The following is a 24,777-nucleotide window of genomic DNA, read 5'->3' as shown; positions in this document are numbered from 1 at the left end:
CAAGCCTGTTTACCTTTAACCATATATACATTTTAGTCATTGTTGCATTAACTTTAGAATTAAGCAGTTGTTCAGTTGCAGCAACACACATCAATGTCGTGTTTACAAGGGTGTAGGGATCCTAGTCCCAAAAGATACAGGGTCATCTACATACTTAATTATAAAACACTTGTAACAATATTTGGTAGACCATTAATAAGAAAGTGCATAATAGAAGATAATACAGAGCCTTGAGGGACACTAAAATCAACTACTTTTTACTTGAAGACAGTTGATTCAGGTGAAGATACTGCTTTCTAATGTGAAGGTAGTCACGGAGGAAAGCGAAAGTAGCCCCTCTTAATCCAGAAAATTCACATCTTTGTAACAGTATTTGATGGTATATGTTGTCGGTGTCTCATTCAAATCCATAAATAAACCAGCTACTCTTAAAATTTTGTCAAGATCTTCATTAATTACTGAGGTTATACATGACAATGCCATATTTGTAGTTCTACCTTTCCTGACACTGAATTGGATGTCGCAACTTATGCAGCTTCAAATGGCCATATACTCCAATGTCAATACTCTTTTTTAGAGCACGAGATATAACAGGTAAAACCCAAATAGGCTGACAATTTGCAATTGCCGTTCTATTACCAATTTCTATTGGCAATTTGCAATTTGCAGTTCTTATTACCTCTTTTAACAATAGGAACTACCGTAGCAACTTTCAAACAATCAGGAAACTTTAGCTGCTTCAAACGTATTAATAAAGGAAGTAAAAATATCTGAAATATTATGGTCCAATATCTGGACCATATTGAAAATGTCTTAAATATTATATTATATAAATGGTCCGAATTCATGATATACTGCTGGGTCATTTCTTACCACAATCTCAATATCGCTTCCGATGAATGCTTCATTTTCTCCAGGTCGTCGTAAGTTTTCTATTATAAAATTTGTATCTTTTAATTTATAAGAGAGCCGAGTTGTCGTCGTTTAGCCAAGTTTGAGTAAGACCGATAACCTGTAAAATACTAAGTTCACATATTTCATCAAAGAAATTAAAAGAAGAATTCAACCGTTGGTAGTCAAGGTGGGAAACTTTGATGGTTCTCGCATAATCATGTTCAGATTGGATTCTGTCGCTGAACAAAATCCAAGCTCAAAGATTTGCATCGTTCTGCTATCCCAATATCGTAACTTCGATGTAGCTGCTCCGTAAACACACCTCCAACAGCCACATTTGAAACTTCTAGATTTTTAAGACGACTAACGCTCCCAGAATCACAATCATAATCGCCATATTCATTAAATTCCAGAAGAAATTGATTACTTGGTTTCATCCCTAACCAAAAAAAAAAAAAAAAAAAAAAAAAAAAAAAAAAAAAAAAAAAAATATATATAAGAAGCAAATACGAAAAATAACAACAAAAATTCCACCTCATAATTCCAATAAAAAAGAGAATGGGCAATGAAAATATTGTCTGAAAACATTTATATGTCGAGCGCCGAATACAACGGCTCTTAAGACTTCTCTCTTTTTTTATTCCTTTTTTTAAATTCATGCACACCCTCACTACATAATATCACCGAAAGTCTAACATAATAAAACTTTAACAAAAACTTAACATAACCCGAAAAAAATTACGATATCTGCAGACTTTTTGCATTTTTCATAGCAAGGCAATTTAGCTACAGCATTGTCTTTCTTGACACAGGTAACAGGGAGTAAGCTAGGCACCCAATATTTCATTCTTTGTTTCCAAAAGGCATTTACGGATACCAAGGAGTTCCTTGCGCACACGATGGGTAACTTGCTTGTACTTACAGCATGCTCAAGCCACATCGGTGGTGCCACGGTACCACACATAGGTTGATAGCTCCTCCCCCAAAATTCACACTCACAAGCCATTGAATCATTGTGGGCAAGCCACTTGTAATTTCAATTTCTTTCGTGTTTCCAATTTCCGCTAACTAGCTTCAAGTTTTACCTCATTGTGGCAAGCCGCGCCGTCTGTCCTTGCCATTTGTCAAACAAATACTCATTGCAATTGTAAGCATATTGTGTAAATAGCGTTATCCGGCCTGTGTTTGCCCTGATGCCCCTATGAAGCCACACAAGCAGGATTTCCTTGTCGGGGGTAGGGACGTAGAAAGGAGCTTGCGACGAAGCAGAGACCCCAAACTATCTCACTACACCAGAACAGTTCCAACCTTATATACCCAGACTATCCTCGTCAGAGCATTCATCATAAATACCCTAACGACTGCTCTTCTTCAATCTTGTTCCTGTAGAGTAAGATTGGAGTGTAAACGACTTTGGGGTAGCAGGTACGTATTGATTTTGTTTCTAAAAGACTAATTAACAGGCCCATTTGATGCCTAATCAGTGGCGTCGCTGATCGTTTCTTTGGGTTCTTCGAAAAACTGTTGGGTTCTTTGAGGATATTAATGTTATCTGCAGGATCAAGGGTTAATGCTGTAAAAGTGACGCTTATTGGCATACCATTATGACTCAGTGCTCTTCAATACCCAGCCAAGGATAAATTAAAAAGATGACACATGTCCACAGAAGTCGAAATGTGGGGGGGATATCAGGAAACTTTTCGGGGGTGGAAAACAAAGAATAAAATTGTCAATAGCTTTAAAAATCCTAATGGAAAATTTTATGTACATTTGTATAATGAAAAGCGATTCCAATATTTATTTTCTAGATTTAAATCCAGACATGTTCGGAGAAAAATTTCTAAGTGTTGGAGGATTTTTCCAAAGAGGCTGTGACAAAGATGGCTGCAGGATATTCGTTATTAAACCAAAAACCCGAACAGACGAGAAAACTGATGAGTTGAAGAAACTTCTGCTTTATTGGTTTGATCGCCTTGAAAGGTAGTTTTTCTGTGAAATAGTTTTGTTGTCTTGAAGTATCTGTGCTTTATGCAAACACTAGCGAAAAAGCGAAAAGCCATCGGTTTTCCACAAGGTACAGTGGGATTTATTGTTTTCTCCTTGCGTTTGATCACCACATTTGTTATGTCGATACATTAATAATACTTCGCAGCACATATTTCCTTCAATTAAATTTCATGCCGCTGCAATGCAAAACTTCCTCTCTGAAATTGAAAATATAAACACAATTTATTTCATCCAATGCAGTTTTCTTTTAATGGGAAAAATTAGTATTTTTTTTTTCAAAAAATCAGGTTCGGTTATTTTGTGATTTGGAATATCTTCTCTCAGTTTTTGACTTTGAATTTAAAATTTTTATCCGTTCGTCTGTAATGCCTTCTGTTTTTGCGCAATAGTTTTTGGATTTTATTTTTCTTAAACAACGAGATTTCCTCAGTAAACTTCGCTAGTCAGTTGCTCAAAAAATGCAAGAGACAGAACTACTTCGGTTATATTTGGATTTTTTTAATTGCTAAATCAAATGACGAAGATTTTTCTAGCAATTAATTTTTTAAACCTAAAATACGCGAATGTTACCAAAAAAGCAACTTAAAACTATTGCAATTAAACCGTAGGTGGTGGAGGAATCTTTTCCTTTTTGATTCAAAATCAAAATTTGATTTATATTAGCAAACCTTTTGCTAGACCTAAGTAGCGACAAAGACTACACTGGCTTTCAGAACCTAACCTGACATTTGCAAACTTGAAACAACAGGTAGAACAGATAGGGAATTATTTTGTAAGACAGTGGAACTCAAACTTCAAATGAATATTTTGACCTTATATCCAAAACACCAATGAATATATAAAAAAAACTTACGTTAAAATTTGACTGTTAAAACTGTCCCAAGACCTGGAACAGTGTTTTTAAAAACAGTCCCTGAGTTCTCACTTCAACGAAGTTCAACCAGGACCTTCAACGCGAATTTCTACCACTTTTCAAAGAATTCCAAATGTTATCAACGATTTTCGAATACCCAAGCACCTACAGATGTAAATACATGCGGGTGGGGTCAGGTTGTGCTAATGAGCCTTTCCTCTTCCAAGACATAGTATCAAAGTTTTTAAGATTTTACCCATAATTTCTTATAGTTTACCCAAACCGGCAATAATAACATCTTCAAAATATTCATTCTAATAATATTAATGTAAAGTGCATCCCTGCAGAGGCACATATGTGGAGCATAGGGAAGGGGTGTGCTTACAGACCTTCCCCCTCCCAAGGCAAATCTCTAGGTTTTCACGATTTACCCCGTAGTTTTCTGTATTTTTCGTATCCTCGTAGGGCAGGTACCGATTTCTTTATTCTTTGCCTTCGGCTGGGTGTGTTACGCGTGCTTGATGGCAGATCTTCCAATGGTTCACATGTTCCCCCCACCAATTTGTCCATATACCCGTTTGGAGCTGGGTTGACTATTGCTTAGCTTACCGGGTCGTACCACTGACCCAAATAGTGACGAAGACTACACTGCCTTTCCATTACAAACATCAAAAACAAGAAGAACAATAAGGGATTTTTTTCGTAAGACAGTGGAATTCTAATTTGAATGAATATTTCAGCCCTATGTCCAAGGGCCGTCCTCGGCCAAACATAAGTATATAAAAGAAAAGGGACTTACAACAACATACGACTATCAAAACTTACATGAAAATTTTTAAAACAGCCCATGCATCTTTACTTCAGCGACGTTCAACCAGGAGTGATAAATAAAGTAAGGGGAAACAAGGCAATTCATTAAAATGGAAGAAGAAATAATTAAAAACACGTTTTTGTTGCTAATCTTGCCTTTTTGGCACCTAACCTCAAAGGTCTTTTGTAATTGGTTGTTTTTTAGTGTCTACTGGCTTTTAAAATATTATGTAAGGTCGTTTCTAATTAAATTCGTGTATTGAGCATTTGGTGAATATTCCCTCAAATCTCTATTTAAGGAAATATTATTATTAATCTGATTTAAATATTAAAGTATTTAAATATTAAATTCTGATTTAAAAATTATATTAGAGTCTGATTTCAATTGCTTCTCGAACTACCTGATTTATGCCTAGGTCATTGCTAATAAGGGCGAATTCTTCAAAAAGTATTTTTTGGCTAGCATTTTCAAATACTTGGCTGTTCAAAGCAGAATCAAAAGAAACGTTAGCAATATTAAAATTTAGAGCTTTGGATAAACATCATCTTTATGCTATTGTAGGCGTTTTTCTAAATTCTGGTGAGTTCTACCTACATAGTATTTGCCACTGTTGCATGGTATTTGATAGACCTCTCTTTAGCGAGTAACTGGGGGTTTATCTTTCCAGAATTTAGGAAATTTATGATTTTGAAATTAATGGTATGTTCTACATACAGATTATTTTGTGTGCAAACTTGTTTGAGGTTCGTAGTGATTTTTGGGATGTATGAGAGGTAAATTGTATTTGAGGGCTTATCGGGATTCTCACATGGTAAACTACCATTGATTTTACGGGAGTGTCTTTTCAGTTTACGGTTAATTGTATTATTAATAAATAAAATGGGATATACATTTCCAAAAAGTATGTCCCTGATAAAGTTTAGTTCTGGTGTGATGTGGGAATCAGAACCAATGTATAGGGCACGATCAATGAGAGAGATTACGACAACTCTTTTAACTTGTGGGGGTGGTTTGATTTAAAATGCAAATATCTATTGTTTTGTGTTGGTTTTCATTAAATAGTAAAATTGACTTTGTCTATGCTGCGAATAATTAACACATCTAGGAATGATATTTTATTTGCAATTTCTAAGGTAAACTGTAAATTTCTATCATATGTATTAAGGTGATGTAAAAACCCCTAACCTTAGAAAACTTTCTGTATAAAAAACAGTCTGTGGAGAACCCTTTTTTGGCAATTTTTTATTCCAAGTTGTTAAGACCAGACCCTTTCTTCAAATGGTAAAAAAAATCTCCTGATTGAAAACAAACTGAGATTGTTTCTGCTAGGTTGAATTCATTTTTATTTAAGACTTTGTTTTTAGTTTGTGATTGTAATGATGAAGAAACTTGGTTCATAATCTTTTGTAGTTTAAATTTTATGAAAGTAAAAGAACATGAACTGCAAATTAAGTTTCTGAGGTTTTCTGGGCTCTGATATGGTTAACATTAATGATTTTTGGCGTATTCAAGAGAACCGATAAATGGTTTTTTATACTTAAATAAAACGAAGAAACTCTATATTTTGTAGTTTTATCTCTTTTCTTCTTTTTCAGTCTTATATTTTCTTATTTCCCTTGTTTATCCCTTTTTATTGATTTATGCGTCCTTCTAATTTATTTAGTTTTTTCCTGCTATTTAGTGTTTATTTGTTTTTGTTTTTTTTTTCAGGCCATATTTAGGAGATTAGATAGTAAAATGTTTTGTACAGTTTTTTTTTTCGACTGAATAAGTAATTCGTGCATTTCACGTATGTAACTCCATGGTATAATTTGCATTTTCCACTTCTGTTTTGTTATTGATGGGTCCAGTGCATTTGTGTGAGCTGAAGGGGAGAGTAGTGGCCATTTGCCCCCTATTTGTCACCTCTCCCTTGGTTACAAAAAAATACCTTTCCCGGGTTACTTTCATTATCGGGCCTTTTGACATTTTCCTCGAAAGAATGACACATTTTACCCCCCCCCCCCTATAGATTTTGAATTATATCCCACCCCCTAAGTTTTTGTGAATTAACGACACTTGTCCATTGCTCTTTATAGTCGAATACAATTTTGTTTTGAACCAATATTCCTTGATCTGTTTCTTATGCTTGTTTTCTTTCTCAAATAGAGAGTCGGAGGAGAAAATTACAGTTTTCGTGGAGTTGACCGGCTGTGGAATCCGAGACATGGACATGGACTTCACCAGATTTTTGGTTTCTTGCCTCCAGGAATATTATCCCTATTTTCTGAATTACCTCATTATGTTCGAAATGCCTTGGATTCTAAACGGTAAGTCTTTGTGGCTTTGGGTATGTTTTTCGTAATGTGTCTTGTTGCCAAACTTAAATTCTTTTCTTTATTCGCTTCCTTAATAGCTTTGAATTAAGGAATTAAAATGGAAATAAAAAAAAAATTATTAAAAAAATTTTATAAAAAAAGGAATAGGTTTTAAAATGTGCAACGTTTTTTCTTAAGTTGGTTCCTTAAAGATGAAGGGTGCCAATGTCATTTTGACAATCTATATTTTCTAAAAATAAATAAAAACAACAAAATCCGGTATATTTGCTCTTACTTTGTTTTGACCATTTTTATTAAAATTTCTCAGTTTACCTCTACAACACACTTTTTTTAGTACATTTTTCCTACTTTTTTATAATTGTTTAAATTTGCTCAAAAGAATCGGAACATTTTGGTCTGAGGAGGGAAGTGAAGCATAATTGAGATACGTATATATGTTGTAGAAACTATGAAATGTTTCTCTGTAAAAAAAATGGAACAAATAAATGATTTTAGGAATAAATGGCTGGAAAAATAGCCCAGTTTATGAGAAAGCTATTGAGAAGAAAATAATGTTGGCTCTCTTTAGCTTTCAGGGGACGACTTAAAAAGAATGTACAAGAATTTTACTTTTTTAGTTTATTTGATTTTTTCTTTTAATTCATGCTTGAAAGGAAATCAATTTGCTCTATAGAGAAGATTTCTGCTGCTAAAGCGAAAAATGATCACGACCTACGTAAACCGAAGTTATCTAAATCCTCAGATAGTTATGCCTTGTCTACTCCATATTTGTCAAAGCTACACTAGCTGTGCAAAGTTAACGAGTTTCAATTAAAAACAGCTGAAAACTTGTTAAGACTGGCTGGTCAAAGTCATTTCTGATAGCGTTTGGTTATTTTATCTTTCTTCCTTTATATATTTCTTCCTTTCTATGATGTTTAGTCTTCATGTAATAATCGCACACCGTTTCTCAGCTTATGCTTGATATTGTGTTGTGCAATAATGTATGGGTTTGGCTATATTGAATTGAACATCTGGGGCTGAGTGCCATGAATATTAAATACTTCCTGGTAAGGGGTCACCCGTTCTAATAATAAGTTGAACTCTAAAAAAAAGATGTTTGGAAATAATTAATACATTACAAGCGTTTCCATTTAATGTGATTACGAATATGTAAAGTTTGTTAAGTTCAAAGACGCACATCAAAAGCTCTAAGCATGTTTAAATGTGTATACTATCATTAAAAAAGGGTTGGTGGTGGCAAAGTCCAGAAAAGGTCCAATCTTGATGGAAATCACTTTATCAAGATCACCTCCACCCTCCCCTGGTATGCCTCCACCCTCCCCTGGTATGCCTCCACCCTCCCCTGGTATGCCTCCACCCTCCTCAGAATCTTCAAGTTCCTTATTAAGAAAAAGCAAAATGCCCTATTTATTACGTCTGGGGTGCATGTTGGTTTATCCTTTTATTTCACTAGCGGTCTTATCAAACCAGAGTATAAATCCCGGGGGGAATTGCATTCGAGTTTGTGTTGCGAATTATAGTGCTTTATTAAAAGCTGAAAATAATTGGAGGGTAACTAGTCCCCCTCTCTTGCCTTTTTCATCCCCCCATTCCCCATTGTGACAGAAAGTAGGGCCATGATAAAATGTCAAGTTAGGTGTTTCGATCAAGTTGGTTGAAATATAACATAAATAAAAGATAGTGTGATGCAGGTAGCTCCAAGAACTAGGGCCCAAAGCTATGAAGAATTTCTCATTTTATATAGAAGGATTCATGATCAATCTTCCAAGGAAACCAGACTTGTTATAAAGTGTTGAAATCAGGGTCTCATGGATATTTTGGTAAAGAGTATTTTAGATTTTTCGAAAAAAAAATTTCGAATAGGACCTCTGACTTATTCAAGTGACAGTTTCTAAATGGAAAAAATTCATCGCTAAATTTTATTAGAAAGGTGATACTGTTATATGTTGCTGGGACTAGGACGTCTATAAATTTTATCACAATGAATTTTATGATTCCGTAGACTTTACCTTTCCCTGCAAGTGAATAAATTATTCTAGCATGACTCTTTCTTATTTTTTTGGCCTGAGCTCATATCCCGATAAAAAAAAAGAATTTACCATTGAAAGTCAAAACGGTTTTCCAATTAAAAATAATTAAATAAAGAAAAGCCACGGTTCTGGAGAAAAACTCCTGGAATAGTCGCTGTACAATGTTAATTAATTAAAAGAAAAACTTGCCGAAAAAGAAATTTTTCGATGAACAGCTTGCCTAAATCAAGACGAGCAGAAATAAGTTTCTATAATAATTCGAACTCAAAACAACCATCAATTGCTGTTAAAGAATAAATGAAACTCAAAACGAAAAATAATTTGATAAATAACCATAGCCAATAAATATACAACTGATGTTAATAAAAATGGATAAGTAAATCTTAAAACGAGTAAAACACGAATTATTCAAATCAAACTTAAAATGAAGAAAAATCCCTTCAAACAAGAGTTTTGCTGCTACTGCCCCCTTCCCTTTCCCCAAACTGTAAAAGTGTAAAGCCTACTGCGTCATTTATGTTTTATTGAAAACCGTATGTCTTGAACCGTCCTTGGAAGAACTAATAAAATTAAACTGAATATTTTATATATAACGATATTAATTGCTGAAACCTCATTAATTCAAGATTAATAGTGCAAAAGAAAATATTTGTAATATAAGTTCTTTTCAGTGAAGTGCAAATGACGCAGTATGCTTTAGACTTTTTCAGTTAGGAGAGGGGGAAGGGGTAGTAGCAAAACTCTTTTTTGTAGTGATTTTGTTCGTTTTAAGTTGAACATTGAATTGAATTTTTACTCGTTTCAAAATTTAATTATCCATTTTTATTAGTACCTGTTGTATCTTTGTTGGCCATGATTTTTCATTTAATTTATGTTCGTTTTTGATTTCATTTATTCTTTAACAGTAATTTTGGTTGTTTTGAGTTTGAAATATTGGAGGAATTTATTTCTGCTGATTTTGAGTTTAATATGGTTTTTATTTTCCTTAGAAAACTTTTTTTTTCGGAAAGTTTTTAATTAATTTCTGTTTGTATTTATTTGCCAAAGATTCAAGTTTTTGAACATTCCTCATTTCAACATCAAAGTTTTTTTCAATATCAAATTTTCATTGAAGTATCAAAACATAGAAGTGATGTTTTTTTTTTTTTTAATTAAATTTCCAAGTTCAACATCTCCATTCACATTAAATGAAAGTAGTCACAATTAGGTGTGGGTGCAGTTACAAGTAGTCGCATTTACAGTTGCAAGTTGTCGCATCTTAAGAAATGATATTGCGGATACGCCTTCTTGGTAACTTAGACACACATTGCTTCTTTTGATTTATATCAACATACCTTAACCTTAGTCGGATCATTCCTGATATTGAGGAAAATTTTGAGATTTTATGTTCCGCATATAGGAAAAAAGGGCTTGAGTTTAATGCTGAAAAGAGTGAAGTTGTGTCAATTAGTATGTGACGCAATCGGCCCATCCTCGATATCGTTTGTCTTGATGATCATCCTGTTAAGCTGTTGCCAAGCATAGATTACCTTGGATTACCCATTGGAAGTGACTTAAAGCATACTTGAGCACTTATATTAGAATTTCTAGGAGGAAAGCTTTGCAACACATACGGCCTGCTTATTCCTTGCAAAGCACGCTATAAAAGAGGAGTGCTTTCTAAAATTTATAACGCGTTTTCTGTGCCCCATGTTTAGCTTTGTCACCTTTTTGGAATGTTTTTAGTACGTCAGATAAAGGAGCTTGTCGGTCAATTTTCCTACTGGGGGTTCCTACTGGGTATACCTATGTGTGCCAAAAACCGTTGTATGGCTTCTGTATATGGAGTTGTCGGTCCGTTTGCTGTTGTCACGGAGCGTAGGTTACGTTTTGGACTGAATTTGGATGTTTCAAATAGTTTATTTAGTACCTTATTATAAATAGTTTTCCTATTGAAGTTGATTTTTGTTTCCTTCTTTTTTTTCCTTGTATGCTCCGTTTTGACACCATTGTGTGTTTACTAGGTTAATAAAGTTTCATTCATGCCCGTCAACATCTCCTGAAAGCTTTCCTCAATAACCATAGCCTTTTCGGATTCATCCAGGATCAAACATTTTCCTTCTTTCTAAATGATAAGTTCTGCATGTAAAATATGGACAAAGCGCATAATTGCATTCCTTACCCGAGGTTTGTGGGGGCATGGCATCAACAGAGGCATAGCTATTGCCTATTGTGACTATTTCGAGGCACTATAGAGGCATATGCTATTGTGACTATTTCGAATAAAGAATTTTTGAAATCATTATCAGTACTAAGGGGGCATCTAAAAGTACAAAGATGGGAGGGGGCTACCCTTCGTTTTTGCAACATCCCTCTCAACATGGCTTTAAAGTTTCAACTTAAAACCCTGAGCCCTTCCTTAGTTATTGCAGGTGCGTCCTTTTAAAAAACCTCCTGGATATAGTGTGCTTTTGTCTTATTTGTCATCCCCCTTTACATTTTCTAAAAGTTCCGACATCCAGGGAAGTATAGCTATTAGACCTTTTGACTAGTTTGAACGAAGGACAATTCCAATTTTTTGATCAGTGCTGAGAAGAGGGAGCACCTAAAAAGAGCAGGACGGCTGGTTGCCCTTAAATCTCTTCGACATCTCCTCAACATAGCTTGGAATTTCCGACCCTGTACCCTACGTCGTTCTTTAGATATTGGCAATATTCCCTATTTACAACCAGCAAATACATAGCGTTTTAATTGTGTTCGGCATCCCTCTCGACATTTTCTTGAAGTTTCACCTTAATATACTAAGCCTTTTCGGAGACCCTTGGTCAAACGCGCCCTCTTTTCTAATATTATTCTTATATGTTAACATTGGGCAAGGTGCATAACTTATAACCTTGCTCAGGAGGCTGGAGGGAGGCGTGCCAACCCCGGAGGCATAGTTATTTGTCCTATGAACTATTTTGAACTATTTTCATCTGATACATTTGGGGAAAAAATTGGGGAGGAGGGAGGCGGTTCGTTGCCGTTTGATCACTTTCGACTGTTAATGAGGGCACTAAAACTTGATTTATTGATCGAATGAGCCTCCTCCAAAGTTTATACGACCACTCCTTCCATAAAACCTTATATGCTAACAATAAGCAATTTACATAACTTACAGCCTTTGCCCGGGGCTGGGGGGGGGCTTTCAACTATGGAAGCATAGCTAGTTAACTTTGTTACTATTTTGAACAAAATGACTATCTAAAAATTTTGATAGGATATATTTGAGGGCAAAAAATGCTGGGGAGGGGGACGGTGGCCCTCCGATCACTTTTGGCTCTAAAAAAAACTTCAATTTCCAATCGAACGAGCCTCCTCCAAAGTTATTACGACCACCTTACACAAAAACCTAACACCCTTACAGCCTTATTAACCAGAAACTTACAGCCCTTGCCCCGCTGGCTTTAGGGGGTGTATCAAAGCCGGAAGCATAATTAATTAACCTTTGGACTATTTTTAACAAAATGACTATCTCGTAATTTTGATCTGATGTATTAGGGGAAAAGGATCACTTTGGACTAAAAAAAAAAGAAACTAGAACTTTTTTATTTCCAATCGAATGAGCCCACTCCAAAACTTATACGACCGCCTCTTCCACAAAAACCATATATGCTAATAATCGGCAACTTGCATAATTTACAACCTTTGCATTGGGGACTTGGTGGGCTTTTTCAACCTTGAAGGTATGGATTTTTTTCCATTTGCACTGTTTTGAACATAATGGCTATCACAAAATTTTTGTAGTATGCCTTTGTGGAAGAAAGGGTATGGGGTGCTGGTTGCCCTCTGATCACTTTCGAGTTATATAAATAGTACTTGAACTTCTGAATTCCAATAGAATGAGCCCCCCCCTCCGAAATTTAAACGACCACCCATTCCATAGAGCTGTATAATCTAACAATGAGCAACTTGCGTAGCTTACAGCCATTGTCCCGGGGCTAGGGGTAGAGAGTTACCGAACCCTGAATCATATTTAATTGACCTTCGGACTATTTTGAACAAAATTGCTACCTCAAAACTTTGTTTAGAAGATTTAAGGAAAAAGACTTGATGGGAGAAGCTGATTGCCCTCAGATCACTTTGATATTTAAAGAGGTGTTGTACGCTAGGGTTTATGCCGGGTTAAGTAGATTCAAAATAGATGGAAGTGACACTTGCATCTATTTTGAATCTACTTAACCCGGCATAAACCCTAGCGTACAACAGAGGAAACTAGAACTTTAAAGTGGAATGAGCCTCCTCCGAAGTTTATAAGAACACTCCTTCCATAAACACCTAAATGTTAACAATGGGCAACTTAAATTACTATCAGCTCTTGCCTCGGTGGCTGTGGAGGGTTTATCAGCCCCAGAAGCATAGCCATTTCACCTTTGGACTATATTCAACAAAATGGCTATCTCCAAATTTCGATCGGATGCATTTGGGGGAAATGAATGCGTGCAGGGGTCTTGACTAAAATATTTCCATAATTTTCAATTTTTTCACTGGCTGTTTATTGTCCTCATTCTTCTTTTCTTTGCGATTTTATGTTTTGAATGCGTTGGGTGTGGGCTAGTTGCCCTTCGATCACTTTTGACTCTTAAAAAGGGCACTACAACATCCGATTTCAAATCGAATGAGCTTCCCCCTCCCTCAAGGTTTATACGACCACGCCTTTCGTATGACGTGCCCCTGAAAAAAAATAATAATAAAACATTGAAAGCCTTATGGGTGTTTACTATTGGGAACGCTCTAACGTTTCCTCTAGTAACGGGCGGAAGTTAAATTTGGAAAAACAAGTTTTTTTTCAAACGAAAGTAAAGAGTGACATTAAAACTCAACACAAATAGAAATCATTCGGTCGGGCTACAACCCCTTCAACTTTTCACTCCTTGCACTAAAGTTTGGCTTGTTTCCATCAATGAGAACGAATAATTTGGTACAATGGCATTGTGATAAGAAATTAACTTATTTCTTATATATTTGGTAAATAAATCACTAGCTATTACCATCTGCATATATTTTTTTGCACTCAAAAATGCTTTCATTTAAGCAATATTTCAACTTTAGCTTAGAGAGTAGGGGTTTGAGGTGGCCTTATATTAAGCATAATTCCTGTTTGGTTTTGAGTTTTAGGGTTACTCTTTATTTTCGTTCCGAATAAAAATTTTTACTTTAATTTAATAATTATGTCCAAAAATGAAACGACACCATGGTATTTGGTTCACAAAAACATTGCCAACGAGATGCTAGATATCTTTATATTTTTCTTATGAAATTGTTGCTATTGTTGCTTTCGATCTTTGGTGAATTAAATAAAAAACAAACAAGTAATGACCAATATTAAAACTTGAAACGAAGAGAAATTATTGCGTATATGAGGGGTGTGCGCCCCCTCGTCAATACCTCGCTCTTTACGAAAAAGTTCGAATTTTGTTGCAATTCTTTCAGAATGATTTTTGAATCATAAAGCCCGTTTAATTAGACTAAATAGCTCTTTTCGAAGAAGTAAAAAAAAACTTTAGCATAAAGAGTGAGGTATTGACGAGGGGTACCCCCCCCCCCATATACGTAATAATTTCTCTTTGTTTTAAGTTTTAATGTTGCTCCTTACTTTCAGATGAAAAAAACTTGTATTTTTTTTATTTTCTCTTCGGGTTTTAAATAATGCGGGGAAATCTTAGAGTTTCAGTCTCTTTTGTGCCGGGTCGTTCCTTGCTTGCAGAACTGTTCGATGTAAAACTTGCTGTTTATTAATGATAGCTGTTATAGTTGTTTACATATTTTTGTTGTTAATGTAAAATGAAGCTTGTTGGATCTCTACTAGTAATGATACTTAATAAGATAATGGTTGCTTTTTTTCTCACTGGTAGCTAGGCTGTTAAGAATTTGATGATAGTTCATGAATTTCTAGTGAGTCATGGTAGTCTTGTAAAGCCCGTGTAAGCCACGAAAAAGAGTCTATTATTGTCCATACCTGCAGTATTTGTGAACTTGCTTTCAAAATCAGTAGTGCTTTGATGCTCAACAGACTATTCATACTGGTCACAGACGTTGACGAAAACGGATAAAAAAACTACGAAGAAACTGTTTGTAAACAAATGACAATAAAGGCAGCTAGGGCTGTGTTCATCAGAGGTGAAAAGCAAAGTTAATATGTTCAAAATTCGGTCTTTTATAACTTGTTTTTTATTTTATGAAGCTTAGGATTCTTATTGATGAGCTTCGTTCTTCATAAACATGAAGTACGTATTCTGCTCAAAGTTTGATTGCTTTTTGGTTAGTATAGCATTCGCAATGTCTTATCCGTTTCACGCCATCATTTTTATCGACCATGGCATTTTGTCGCAGCTGCATTACGAAGAAGGTTAAAACTTTTATCATTTATAGAAAAATGCTATAAATAGTAATGTCGGTTGATCACCGACTGGCAAGCTGCTTGTTACATGCTGGCTGTATTTTTAGGTCTCCTATATTACAAGGTAGGGCTTTTGCTCATAAGGCTTTTAAATATTTATTCAAATAGTTCGTGGTAACGAAGTGTAGTAACGAGCGACCCGGCTCAATAGTAAACGAAACTCTAAAAATGGAATTTTGATACTAATAGATACATCAAAAGTTTAATCAAATTTACTCTTACCCATCAAAAGTTAAGAGCCTGAGAAAATTTGCCTTATTTTGCAAAATAGCGGAAAACATCCTCTAAAAGTCATAGAATCTTAACGAAAATCACATCACTGCATTCAGCATATCAGAGAACCCTACTGTAGAAGTTCCAAGTTCCTATCTACAAAAATGTGGGATTTTGTATTTTTTGCCAGAAGACCGATCACGGGTGCGTGTTAATTTGTTTTCTTTTTTTCCAGGGGTGATTGTATCGACCCAGTGGTGCTAGAATGTTGCGAAAAGGTTCATTCTAAAGGAAATACAAAGTTCTAGTGCCCTTTTTAAGTGACCAAAAAATTGGAGGGTACCTAGGCCCCCTCCCTCGCTCATTTTTTTCCAAAGTCAACGGATCAATATTTTGAGATACCATTTTGTTCAGCATAGTCAAAAAACCTAATAACAATGTCTTTAGGGACAACTTACTCCCTCACTGTCCAAGGGGGAGGGGCTGCAAGTTACAAAATTTTACTAGTGTTTAGGTATAGTAGTGGTTATTGGAAAGTGTACAGACGTTTCAGGGGTATTTTTTTGGTTAGGGGGGGGGGCTTACGTGGGAGAATCTTTCCATGGAGAAATTTGTCATGGGATTAGAAAATTTCCACGAAGGGAGCGCAGGATATTCTAGCACTATTTAAAACAAAAACAATTAAAAAATAAAGATGTAGAAGTTTTTTTTCAACTGAAATTAAGGAGTAGCATTAAAACTTTAAACCAACAGAAATTATTACGCATACGTGGGGTTCATTTCCTCCTAAATACCTCGCTCTTTACGCTAAAGTATTTTAATAATTTCAACTGTTTATTCTATGGCCTTTGTGATTCAGGGGTCAATCTTAAAGAAATGGAGCAAAATTTAAGCTTTAGTGTAAAGAGCGAGGTATTAACGAGGGGAAAACCGCTCATATACGTAACAAAACAAACAAATATAGAAGTTCGTTATGTAATTTGATTCGCAGGTTGCGTATATTTTCTACAAATAAAAACGTTCGTTTAAAATTAAAGTTCTAGTTGCCTTTTTAAGTAACCAGGAGAATGGAGGGCAAATAGGCCTCCTCCCCCACCCCTCTTTTTCAAAATCTTCCATTCAAAACTAAGAGAAAGCCGTTTAACCAGAAAAAATTAATATACAAATTCCGTTTTAATTAGTCATGTGTGGACAGTCAAAATAAAGAAATATATTGATTCAAAACCGTTCAGAAATTAAATAAAAAAAAGTAAAAAAAAGTTAAAAGTAAGGAGCGACATTAAAACTTCAAACGAATCGAAATTACTCCTTATATAAAAGTGGCTTTTCCCTCCTCAACAACCCGCTCTTTGCGCTAAAGTTTTTTACTGATTTAAAAATTAAAGTTGAGAGAAAGAGTCAAACTTTAGCGTAAAGAGCAGGGTGTTGAGGAGGGAAAAGCCCCTTTAATATACGGAGTAATTTCTCTTCGTTTTAAGTTTTAATGTCGCTCCATAATTTCAGTTAAAAAACTTGTTTTTTTTTCATTTGATTAGCAATGAGAAAGTAAGTGTTTGCGTTTCTTTCTTTTTCTTTTTTAAATTTGCTTCTTTTTTTTCTACCGTGTCTTTGAAGTATTAGTTTTGGAAGGTTCTGGTTTCTTACATATAAAAACCAACATAGTCTAGTATCTATTGAGATGCTTAAAATAACCTTCCTGCTTCCTCCTTCATTTCCAGAACTTAATCCTTCCAGTGAAATAGATTCCTTTTTTCTGCTCTGATAGTTATTACTTTATATTTTAGCCGCCTGGAAAGTCATCAAAAGTTGGCTACCTCCAAAATCACAGGCCGTTGTGAAATTTCTGGATCCAAAATCCCTTCCAGAATACATAGCTCCTGATCAGGCATTGGTTGAATGGGGAGGTAACGACGCATACACATACAGGTTTATACCCGAAAAGACTCAGATTGAAGCCACATCAGCGAACGGGTTATCTGCATTAGAAGAAATGAGAAGAAAGGTAATTAATATAATTCTGGTTTGAATATTATATAGGTGTTCTTTGTATCTAATAGTGGTGGAAAACAAAATGGTTTGTGAAAACCTTGGTTTTGCAATTTTCAGCTTTGAAATTTTAGGGTGAAAATGTTGAATCTTTTTTTCCGAAAATGGTTGCTGGAAAAGGCAACTAAAATTGAAGTGGAACCCAATAAAAAATTGGATTCAAACTCGCATAAAAATAGATATTGCCGACACATTAACTTTTTGAGACAGATATTACATAGATTTTAAAACCAATTCATAATTGGTATGAAAACATCTATAATCTGCGCGACGTATAGATGAATTTCTTTTTTTAATTCACTATCAGGCCAAAGTCATAAAATACAAGAACCCTGCCAAAATCCAACACGCCATATAGTTTTGTTTAATTTTCAAAAATATGTAGAATTTTCTTGATCTATTGGTGGTTGACGGAGATGAGTCTAGTTTCATACTTAATTTAAAAATTGCATTCTACAAAACCTTGCTCAATCGAGTGGACTTCATTCCAGTTGGTCAACTGTCGAATTTGAAAAATTTGCTGTTTGTTATCACAATAGTTCTTGTTTTGCTACAAGGCTAGTGATTATAGGAATGTGGGAATATATACCTAGCACAACTTTTGAGGTCCAAGGTTTAAAACATGAAATGAGACGTGCCTAACTCGAATTCACTTACAATATTGCCAGAAACATGTAGCAGATATTTCAAAGCTGATCTATAAAAATAAAAATATTTAAAATAAAGATAAAATAAAAATAAAGATAATAAAAAATAAGTATAATTAAATATAATTAAATTAAAATTAAAGTTAAAAATTAATTAAAATATAATTAAAAATAAAGATAATAAAAAATGAAAGATAATAAAATAAAATAAAGATAAAAGAAAAAATAAAAATGAAGATATTTCAAGTTGATCTGTAAAAATTATATGTAAATCCTTCAAACGCAATGTCAAACGTAACAACAAACAAGTCAAAAAGAAGCTCCTCAATTAGGTTGAAGCAGTACCCCAGCGTTTTGCAAGCTTTGAAACTCTTAAAAGGTAGGCCTTCTACAAGTAAAAGTTCCTATTTCTAGGGTGGTTTTGCATGATTTTGGATGGATTAATTTGGTATATTCGAATGATAGTTTTCTGCAATATCCCCCTTGCTACAACACTCATGTGCTCAACACTATCTAAGCTTTATGCTTGGCTTATCAGTACAAATTATTCAACTCAAATTAGATCACCCATTCTTTTTTTACTTCAGCGGACGAAAATGACACGATTAAAAATTTGCACACTTTTCAAGAGTATATATGCACTAATTTTTTTGGAGAATAAAAATAGAATAACTATCTATAAAGATGAGTTTTCCCAACGGCTACTATCTAGTTGTAATAAAATTCATGACAGGTTGGGATTAGTCTACTTTATGGTCTATTAGTTTAATTTACTATGCAATACTCATCTGCACTTTATTATTACTATTACGCTTTTTCAATGACTTAAAAAACTGTTTATTCTTATCATTCATTTCTCAGAAAAACGGACCATTAGTGTTGCATAAATGAATCAGCTGTTTGTAATTTTATTCCAAACTTCCATGACTCTCATACTTAATTTCATTGTTTTGTACACTGTTCTATGTTGGAATGGATGGATAAAGACAGCAGTGGAGTTTTTCTATATGCTATACTTTCTGAGATACGACCTTGTATTTACCGAGGTATAAACAGATGCTATTGGTTTGTACAGCCAAAACTTGTATGCAAATTTGCATACTACAATTACGAAACCTAGTATCCACCTCCTTTAGAAAGTAGAGATCCAAAGACGGAAAGAAAACAGACTTTGAGAAACTAATCATAGTCAGGAAGCCCCTCATCGAAAGTGTGGCTGGTAAGTAATGAGGGAGGAGCAAAAAGTTTGATAACGGAATATGGGATAATTGATCCTTGTATATGTAAGCGCTGATTACGATTATTGGGGTTGCATACTCGGCTTGAAGGAGGGGGGTACTCGTTGAAACGTGGAAAAACTAGATTTTTTCCTCTCTTGAAAAATATGTTTCACAAAAACTCCAGACAATGATCATGCAGTCTGTGGTAGTCGATACCACTGATGCTTGCGATTGAAACCATTTTCAGTCGTAAAAAAAAAAAAAATGTTTTCACATTCAAGTATCTGGCGAGTGACGAATAGCTATACTCGGCAACTGGAAAAGTATCTCTATATACTCATTAGTTCATACATAAATTCTGCCTGACCTTGGAGATAAATATCGTTCCATGCCTAAGCAAGATCACTTATAATATGAACGATAAAGACTGATAGGCTCTTTTGATAATAACTGCTAATTGCTCCTGCAATACATTTATTAACAAACAAACTATAGAAGATAAAAGCTCAGAATATCAAACTTATCCATCTCCAAATTATAGCTAGAAGAAGCATTTATGCATTCCCTTCCCCACAGCCACAAAGTAAATCGCAAGGTCTAAGGCAAGATGATGGACAATCTTTAATCTTGGAGATATATCTGTTCATCTGTATTTGAAATTACTAATAATATGAACAACTGCTAACTATTTCGTGCAATGCACGTATAAGCAACCCAACTTTAGAAGATAATATCTCAGAATATGAAGCTTATCCACCTAAGTCTGAATTATAACCAGAAGAAACGTTTCTACAACCCCCCCCCCCCCACCCCTAAACACCCAGAAAGCTACTCACAAGACCTTTGCTGTTTCGTGCAAATTGAATGAATATGTACATAATTAACCTTGACACTGATACCTAAGTGAATTACTAATAATATAAGCAGAAAAGACTGAATGTTCTTCTAATAGTAACTGTTAGCTATTTCATGCATTTTGCTCATTAACAAACAAGCTTCAATAAATACTGGCTGAGTATTTGAAATTTTTCCGTCTCATTCTAAATTGTAGAAATTAGAAACTTTAAAAACTATAAAACTAGATGAATCAACTGTAAAGAATAGAAGAAGTGTTCAAACATTTCATGCACTGCAACCACAAAGTAAATCAAAGGTTTCTTTCCTACAGATGAACTTCTTTTTTTTTTTACAGTGTCACATCATCTGGAAATGCCTTAAGGGTGGATACAGCCGACCTAATCTTATCATCCTAAAATGTCCAACCAAACATCTAGGGGATCTAGAAGCTTCTACTTTAGTCATTTCACTTGTATAAAAAAAAAAAAAAAAAAAAAAAAAAAAAAAAAAAAAAAAAAAGGATTTAAATGGGCTTAGCATGGCGGTCAAAGGCACATAAAATCTTCTATATTATAGCCTAAAAGCGCATAAAGAAGGCAAATTAATAAAAAGCTAGGTCGTTTAGTAAATTCCTGCTAAGTTGATGTATACGCACTGAGTATCCGTTTAATCGGACAAAATTTTTTCCTTTTTTTTCAATTTGAGTGGTGTCCAAGGGATAGCCTATAATGATGCAGCAAAAGGATAACAATGTCTGTGTTATTCACATTAAAATATACAATATCAATGACCATCTTCATGGGTACAATCAAACTCCATTCAAAGTCTCTATCAACACTTCTATTTCCCAGTAGCGCCATTATTTTCAGTCGATCCTGAAAGTCTCCAGAGAAGCAGACAGCAGACAATAGGTCTTGAAAGCCTCCAGGGAAGCAGACCAGAGAAACCTGCTGGAGGCACGTGGACTTGTTTTTTTTTTGAATTTGTCAAATAAAAATTTAGTCAGTTTTGACTCTGCCTCGGAATTTAGTTGTATCGAGTTCCAATCATCTAGCTTTCAGTGTTTACCTAGAAATATTGCAAATTTGTTTGGAGATTCTCGCTGCTTGTGGCAACCGCCACCGTCTTTCAAGCAGATCATTTTTAATTTTTTTTGCGATGTCTAAGTATTCCATCGTATAATCCTGTAAGGACGTGCAATTTTTAATATCACCATTAAAAGACACAGAATTGGAAGCACTCGTTTTCGGTAGCTCTCAATGGTTTCTGTTTCTGATGTTGGGTGATTTCTGAGACATCGTATCAGGTCCTTCAGTTAATCGACTCACTGCTAATCTCGACTTTAACATGGTGCTCATTCAAACTGTATTTTGTTTTCAAATACTGCGGTGAAGCTGAATTGGCTCCTGACCAAGAAACAACTGTCCCAGAAATGGAACTCTTAAATATAGAAGGTTCATATGGGAGAAGCTTATAAGAAAGCAAATTCTTCATATAGTGAAGTCCTATGTCCCCATCAATTTCAAAACTCGCCAATACCCCTTTGACAGTTTGAAGTTTAACATTAATGAGACTATTCATGGCTCTAAAAGGTTCTTCCTTTTCTATTTGGTCTGCTCATTATTCATGGTCTTCATTTTTGTAAAAGCATTTGCGTCCAAGTAGTGTTCAAAAGCTTTATTTCCAATAGCTCGCACATCAAAAAGACTGTCAGCAATCTCACTGTCGACTGTCTCAAGAGTACGAATATTGAACAAGCCGTCATTACTTCAGCGAAAAGGATCGAGCCTGGTTTTCAGGAAAGACTACTTTATCGACAGTTATATGCTGCCGCCGGATGACTGAAGACTGATCATCTTGGCAAGCTGTGTCAAATTGACTTTGAGGTGCCATACAAGCCCTATTTCACTCGTAGTGATCCTGTCATTCGAGCCTTGGTTTTTTAATCCAAATTAGTAGTGGATTCTATCACATGGTCAGTGGATATTCAATTGACTTTGTCATTTCAACTCTTCACATTGCCGTATGTTTATTGCCGGTTGAACAGTTTATTGCCGTATGTTTGATTTATTCTTGAGGGTAAATCCTGCAGCTTTGCCAAGTTTTGAATTCAGCAAGTCAAGGCTTCACTCAAGTTGGTGGAGCATACTCTTCCATAGGTTTTATTGTTTCGGAGGAGTTTTTCTATTCGGCTAAGTCATAGAGATCTATCCGGGACAGGCACATTTGTGTTGGATAGATCTATATGCATATTTGAGCTAAAAAAAAATTATTCGGTAACTCCGTTTCTTTGCTAATAGTTCAAATATGAAAAGAGTTAAGAGAATTTCTTGATCTGTTTTTTGCAAATTGATGAATTTCCTACAGAATCCGTAAAAAAACACCCTATATAGGCAAATTTTCAAGATGGATTAACTTTATTCTCTAAACACTATGAATTATTTTATCTTTTTATGTCAATTTTTAAGGATTACAGCTGAACGGCAAAAGACGAAAAAATTTAAAAAAAAGAATATGGAGTTTGAGAATATCGAGAATGTTCAGTTTCCTTTGGTTTGAGCATTATTTGAGCAATTTTGGGGCAGTTTGGAATTTTGATTGAATTTGAGGGAATTTTCGTTGGCTGAGGCAGATTTTTAGGGAATTAATCGATATTTGTCGACTATATAACGTCAATTTTCGTATTCAGCGTGATCGATCACATGAAATTGCATTCTGAAATCTTCTGCTGCTTGTTGATCACCTCCTACCATAAATATCAACATTTCTCTCTCGTGGCTCCCTCAAAATTAACGAAATTCCATGTCTCATTTTTCCGTTCTGAAAATGAAAAAATAATATTTGCAATTGTTTCGAAATTCTTACAAACGCAAGTGGTTTTGACAGATTCCAATCGACTGGTTCAAATCTATTCAGAGTTATTGGTGATAAAGTTCGTTTTTGACATTTTCCAAATACCGATATTGTAACAAAACTTCAGTCCAAAATTCTCGGTGCTCTGGTGGACCGACTTCTAATTCTTGCACAAGCTTAGGTATTTCAATAGTTGCTGATCGGCTCTAATGATGTTTGATTTGATTTTAATGTGCCAATGAAGGTATTCCTATGAGTCTATAGGTAATTCTAGTCTTACGCCGAGAAGAGTAATTATGCCGATAGCTAGAAACTGCATAATTCTTAATGTGAATGTTAACCTACCAGATTTCTGGTAGTACCACCAGATTTCTTTCGTACGAAGTAAATTTTTGATAGGAGTTGTAAGTGTCATTTTTAATTACAACCCATTGACTACTTTCCTGTCTCCCTCTATTACTTAAACAGTAAAAAACTGATATGAAAACCTGGGCATTGGGAATTGAAGACGCCATTAGCTACTTCCCTGAAATTATTTATTTTCTGGTTTTAGATACTAAATTGATTTTTTTTTTCTCTCTCTCTCTCTCTTTACTTCCAAGATTGCGAAAACCATACTTTTCATTTTTCAAGTTATCTGATTAACTGTAATGAAGCTCATGCTAATTTTATGGGGGTATTTCTTTCCAGGATAGACTGAAAATAAGCAGCAATTGAAATTTAGGGTCTAAATTGTCAGTGACAGCCCATCCGATCAATCAACCCTTGTTTCAAGTGCGTAGTCATATCACTATTTAATTTTCTCGTTTTTAGTAAAAATTGCTGGTGTACTTGCTACCTTAACAGTATAAAAATTGCAAGTACAGTAATATGTTCCCTTGCATTTAAAATGAAAACGCATGCCTAGAGATTATATCAATCTTTTCTTCTTTCCTGTATCAGTTCTCTAATCGCCATCGGAAACAAAACAAATTGTGAGGCCTGTCTTTTCTTAGTTTGTGATTATTATTGGGATATAATTGAAGATATTTAACTTTGGCATATTTAGCTGGAATTATCATAAAAAACGGAGAAAATTATAAGTCTCATTCTCTAGTAGCCTTACCTTCTTAGTTGGTTCTTATTATTCTCTTTTCTTTTTTACTAGAAAGTATTCACTGGGCTTCAATTTTTGGTCATTAGTTACCTTCGTTTTCTTTTCTGCTGAGTAAACACTTGCCAAAAGTCTTACTTGGGGGAGGAAGAAGGCTAAAAGCAAAATTAGTCCATGTCACTGAAGGAAACTTTACCAAACTTTTCATTATTAGCATCAATATTATAAATGTCTGAATATTGGAGTGAACGACAGTGGGAATATCCACAAAATAGTATTAGTTAACGCTTGCGAATAGGAATCTCATTTCGGTATGTTTTGTTTTTCCGGTTATAGTTTAAAGTTTTATTTAGCAACTTTCTCTTTTAGATTGAACATTCATTTTTTCTGCTCAAATTAAATTTTAGTTTTGTATTATTTCAAAAAAAGGAGAGAATCTCCTCCACAAGTGACCTGGTCGTCATGAAAATTTACACTACAAACCGAATCCCCCCAAAAAAATCATAAACTTTTCAAACTCTTGCCTACCAAAAA

The 24,777-nt window shown here is 34.7% G+C and overlaps 1 protein-coding gene across 1 annotated transcript in view; it reads left to right on the top strand.

The window, feature by feature from the left end:
* Nucleotides 1-24,777, top strand: part of LOC136028187 (motile sperm domain-containing protein 2-like) — a 105,271-nt gene that overhangs the window by 20,110 nt on the left and 60,384 nt on the right. The window contains exons 4-6 of the mRNA XM_065705890.1: nt 2,703-2,874; nt 6,714-6,874; nt 17,332-17,549. Of these exons, the coding sequence (XP_065561962.1) occupies nt 2,703-2,874; nt 6,714-6,874; nt 17,332-17,549 (551 nt within the window). The remainder of the gene's footprint in view (nt 1-2,702; nt 2,875-6,713; nt 6,875-17,331; nt 17,550-24,777) is intronic.

Source organism: Artemia franciscana, chromosome 6 (assembly GCF_032884065.1).
Source record: "Artemia franciscana chromosome 6, ASM3288406v1, whole genome shotgun sequence".
In the NCBI taxonomy this organism is placed as follows: Eukaryota; Metazoa; Arthropoda; class Branchiopoda; order Anostraca; family Artemiidae; genus Artemia; species Artemia franciscana.
The sequence above is the reverse complement of the archived record's forward strand: the minus strand, read 5'-3'. Positions and strand labels throughout refer to the sequence as shown.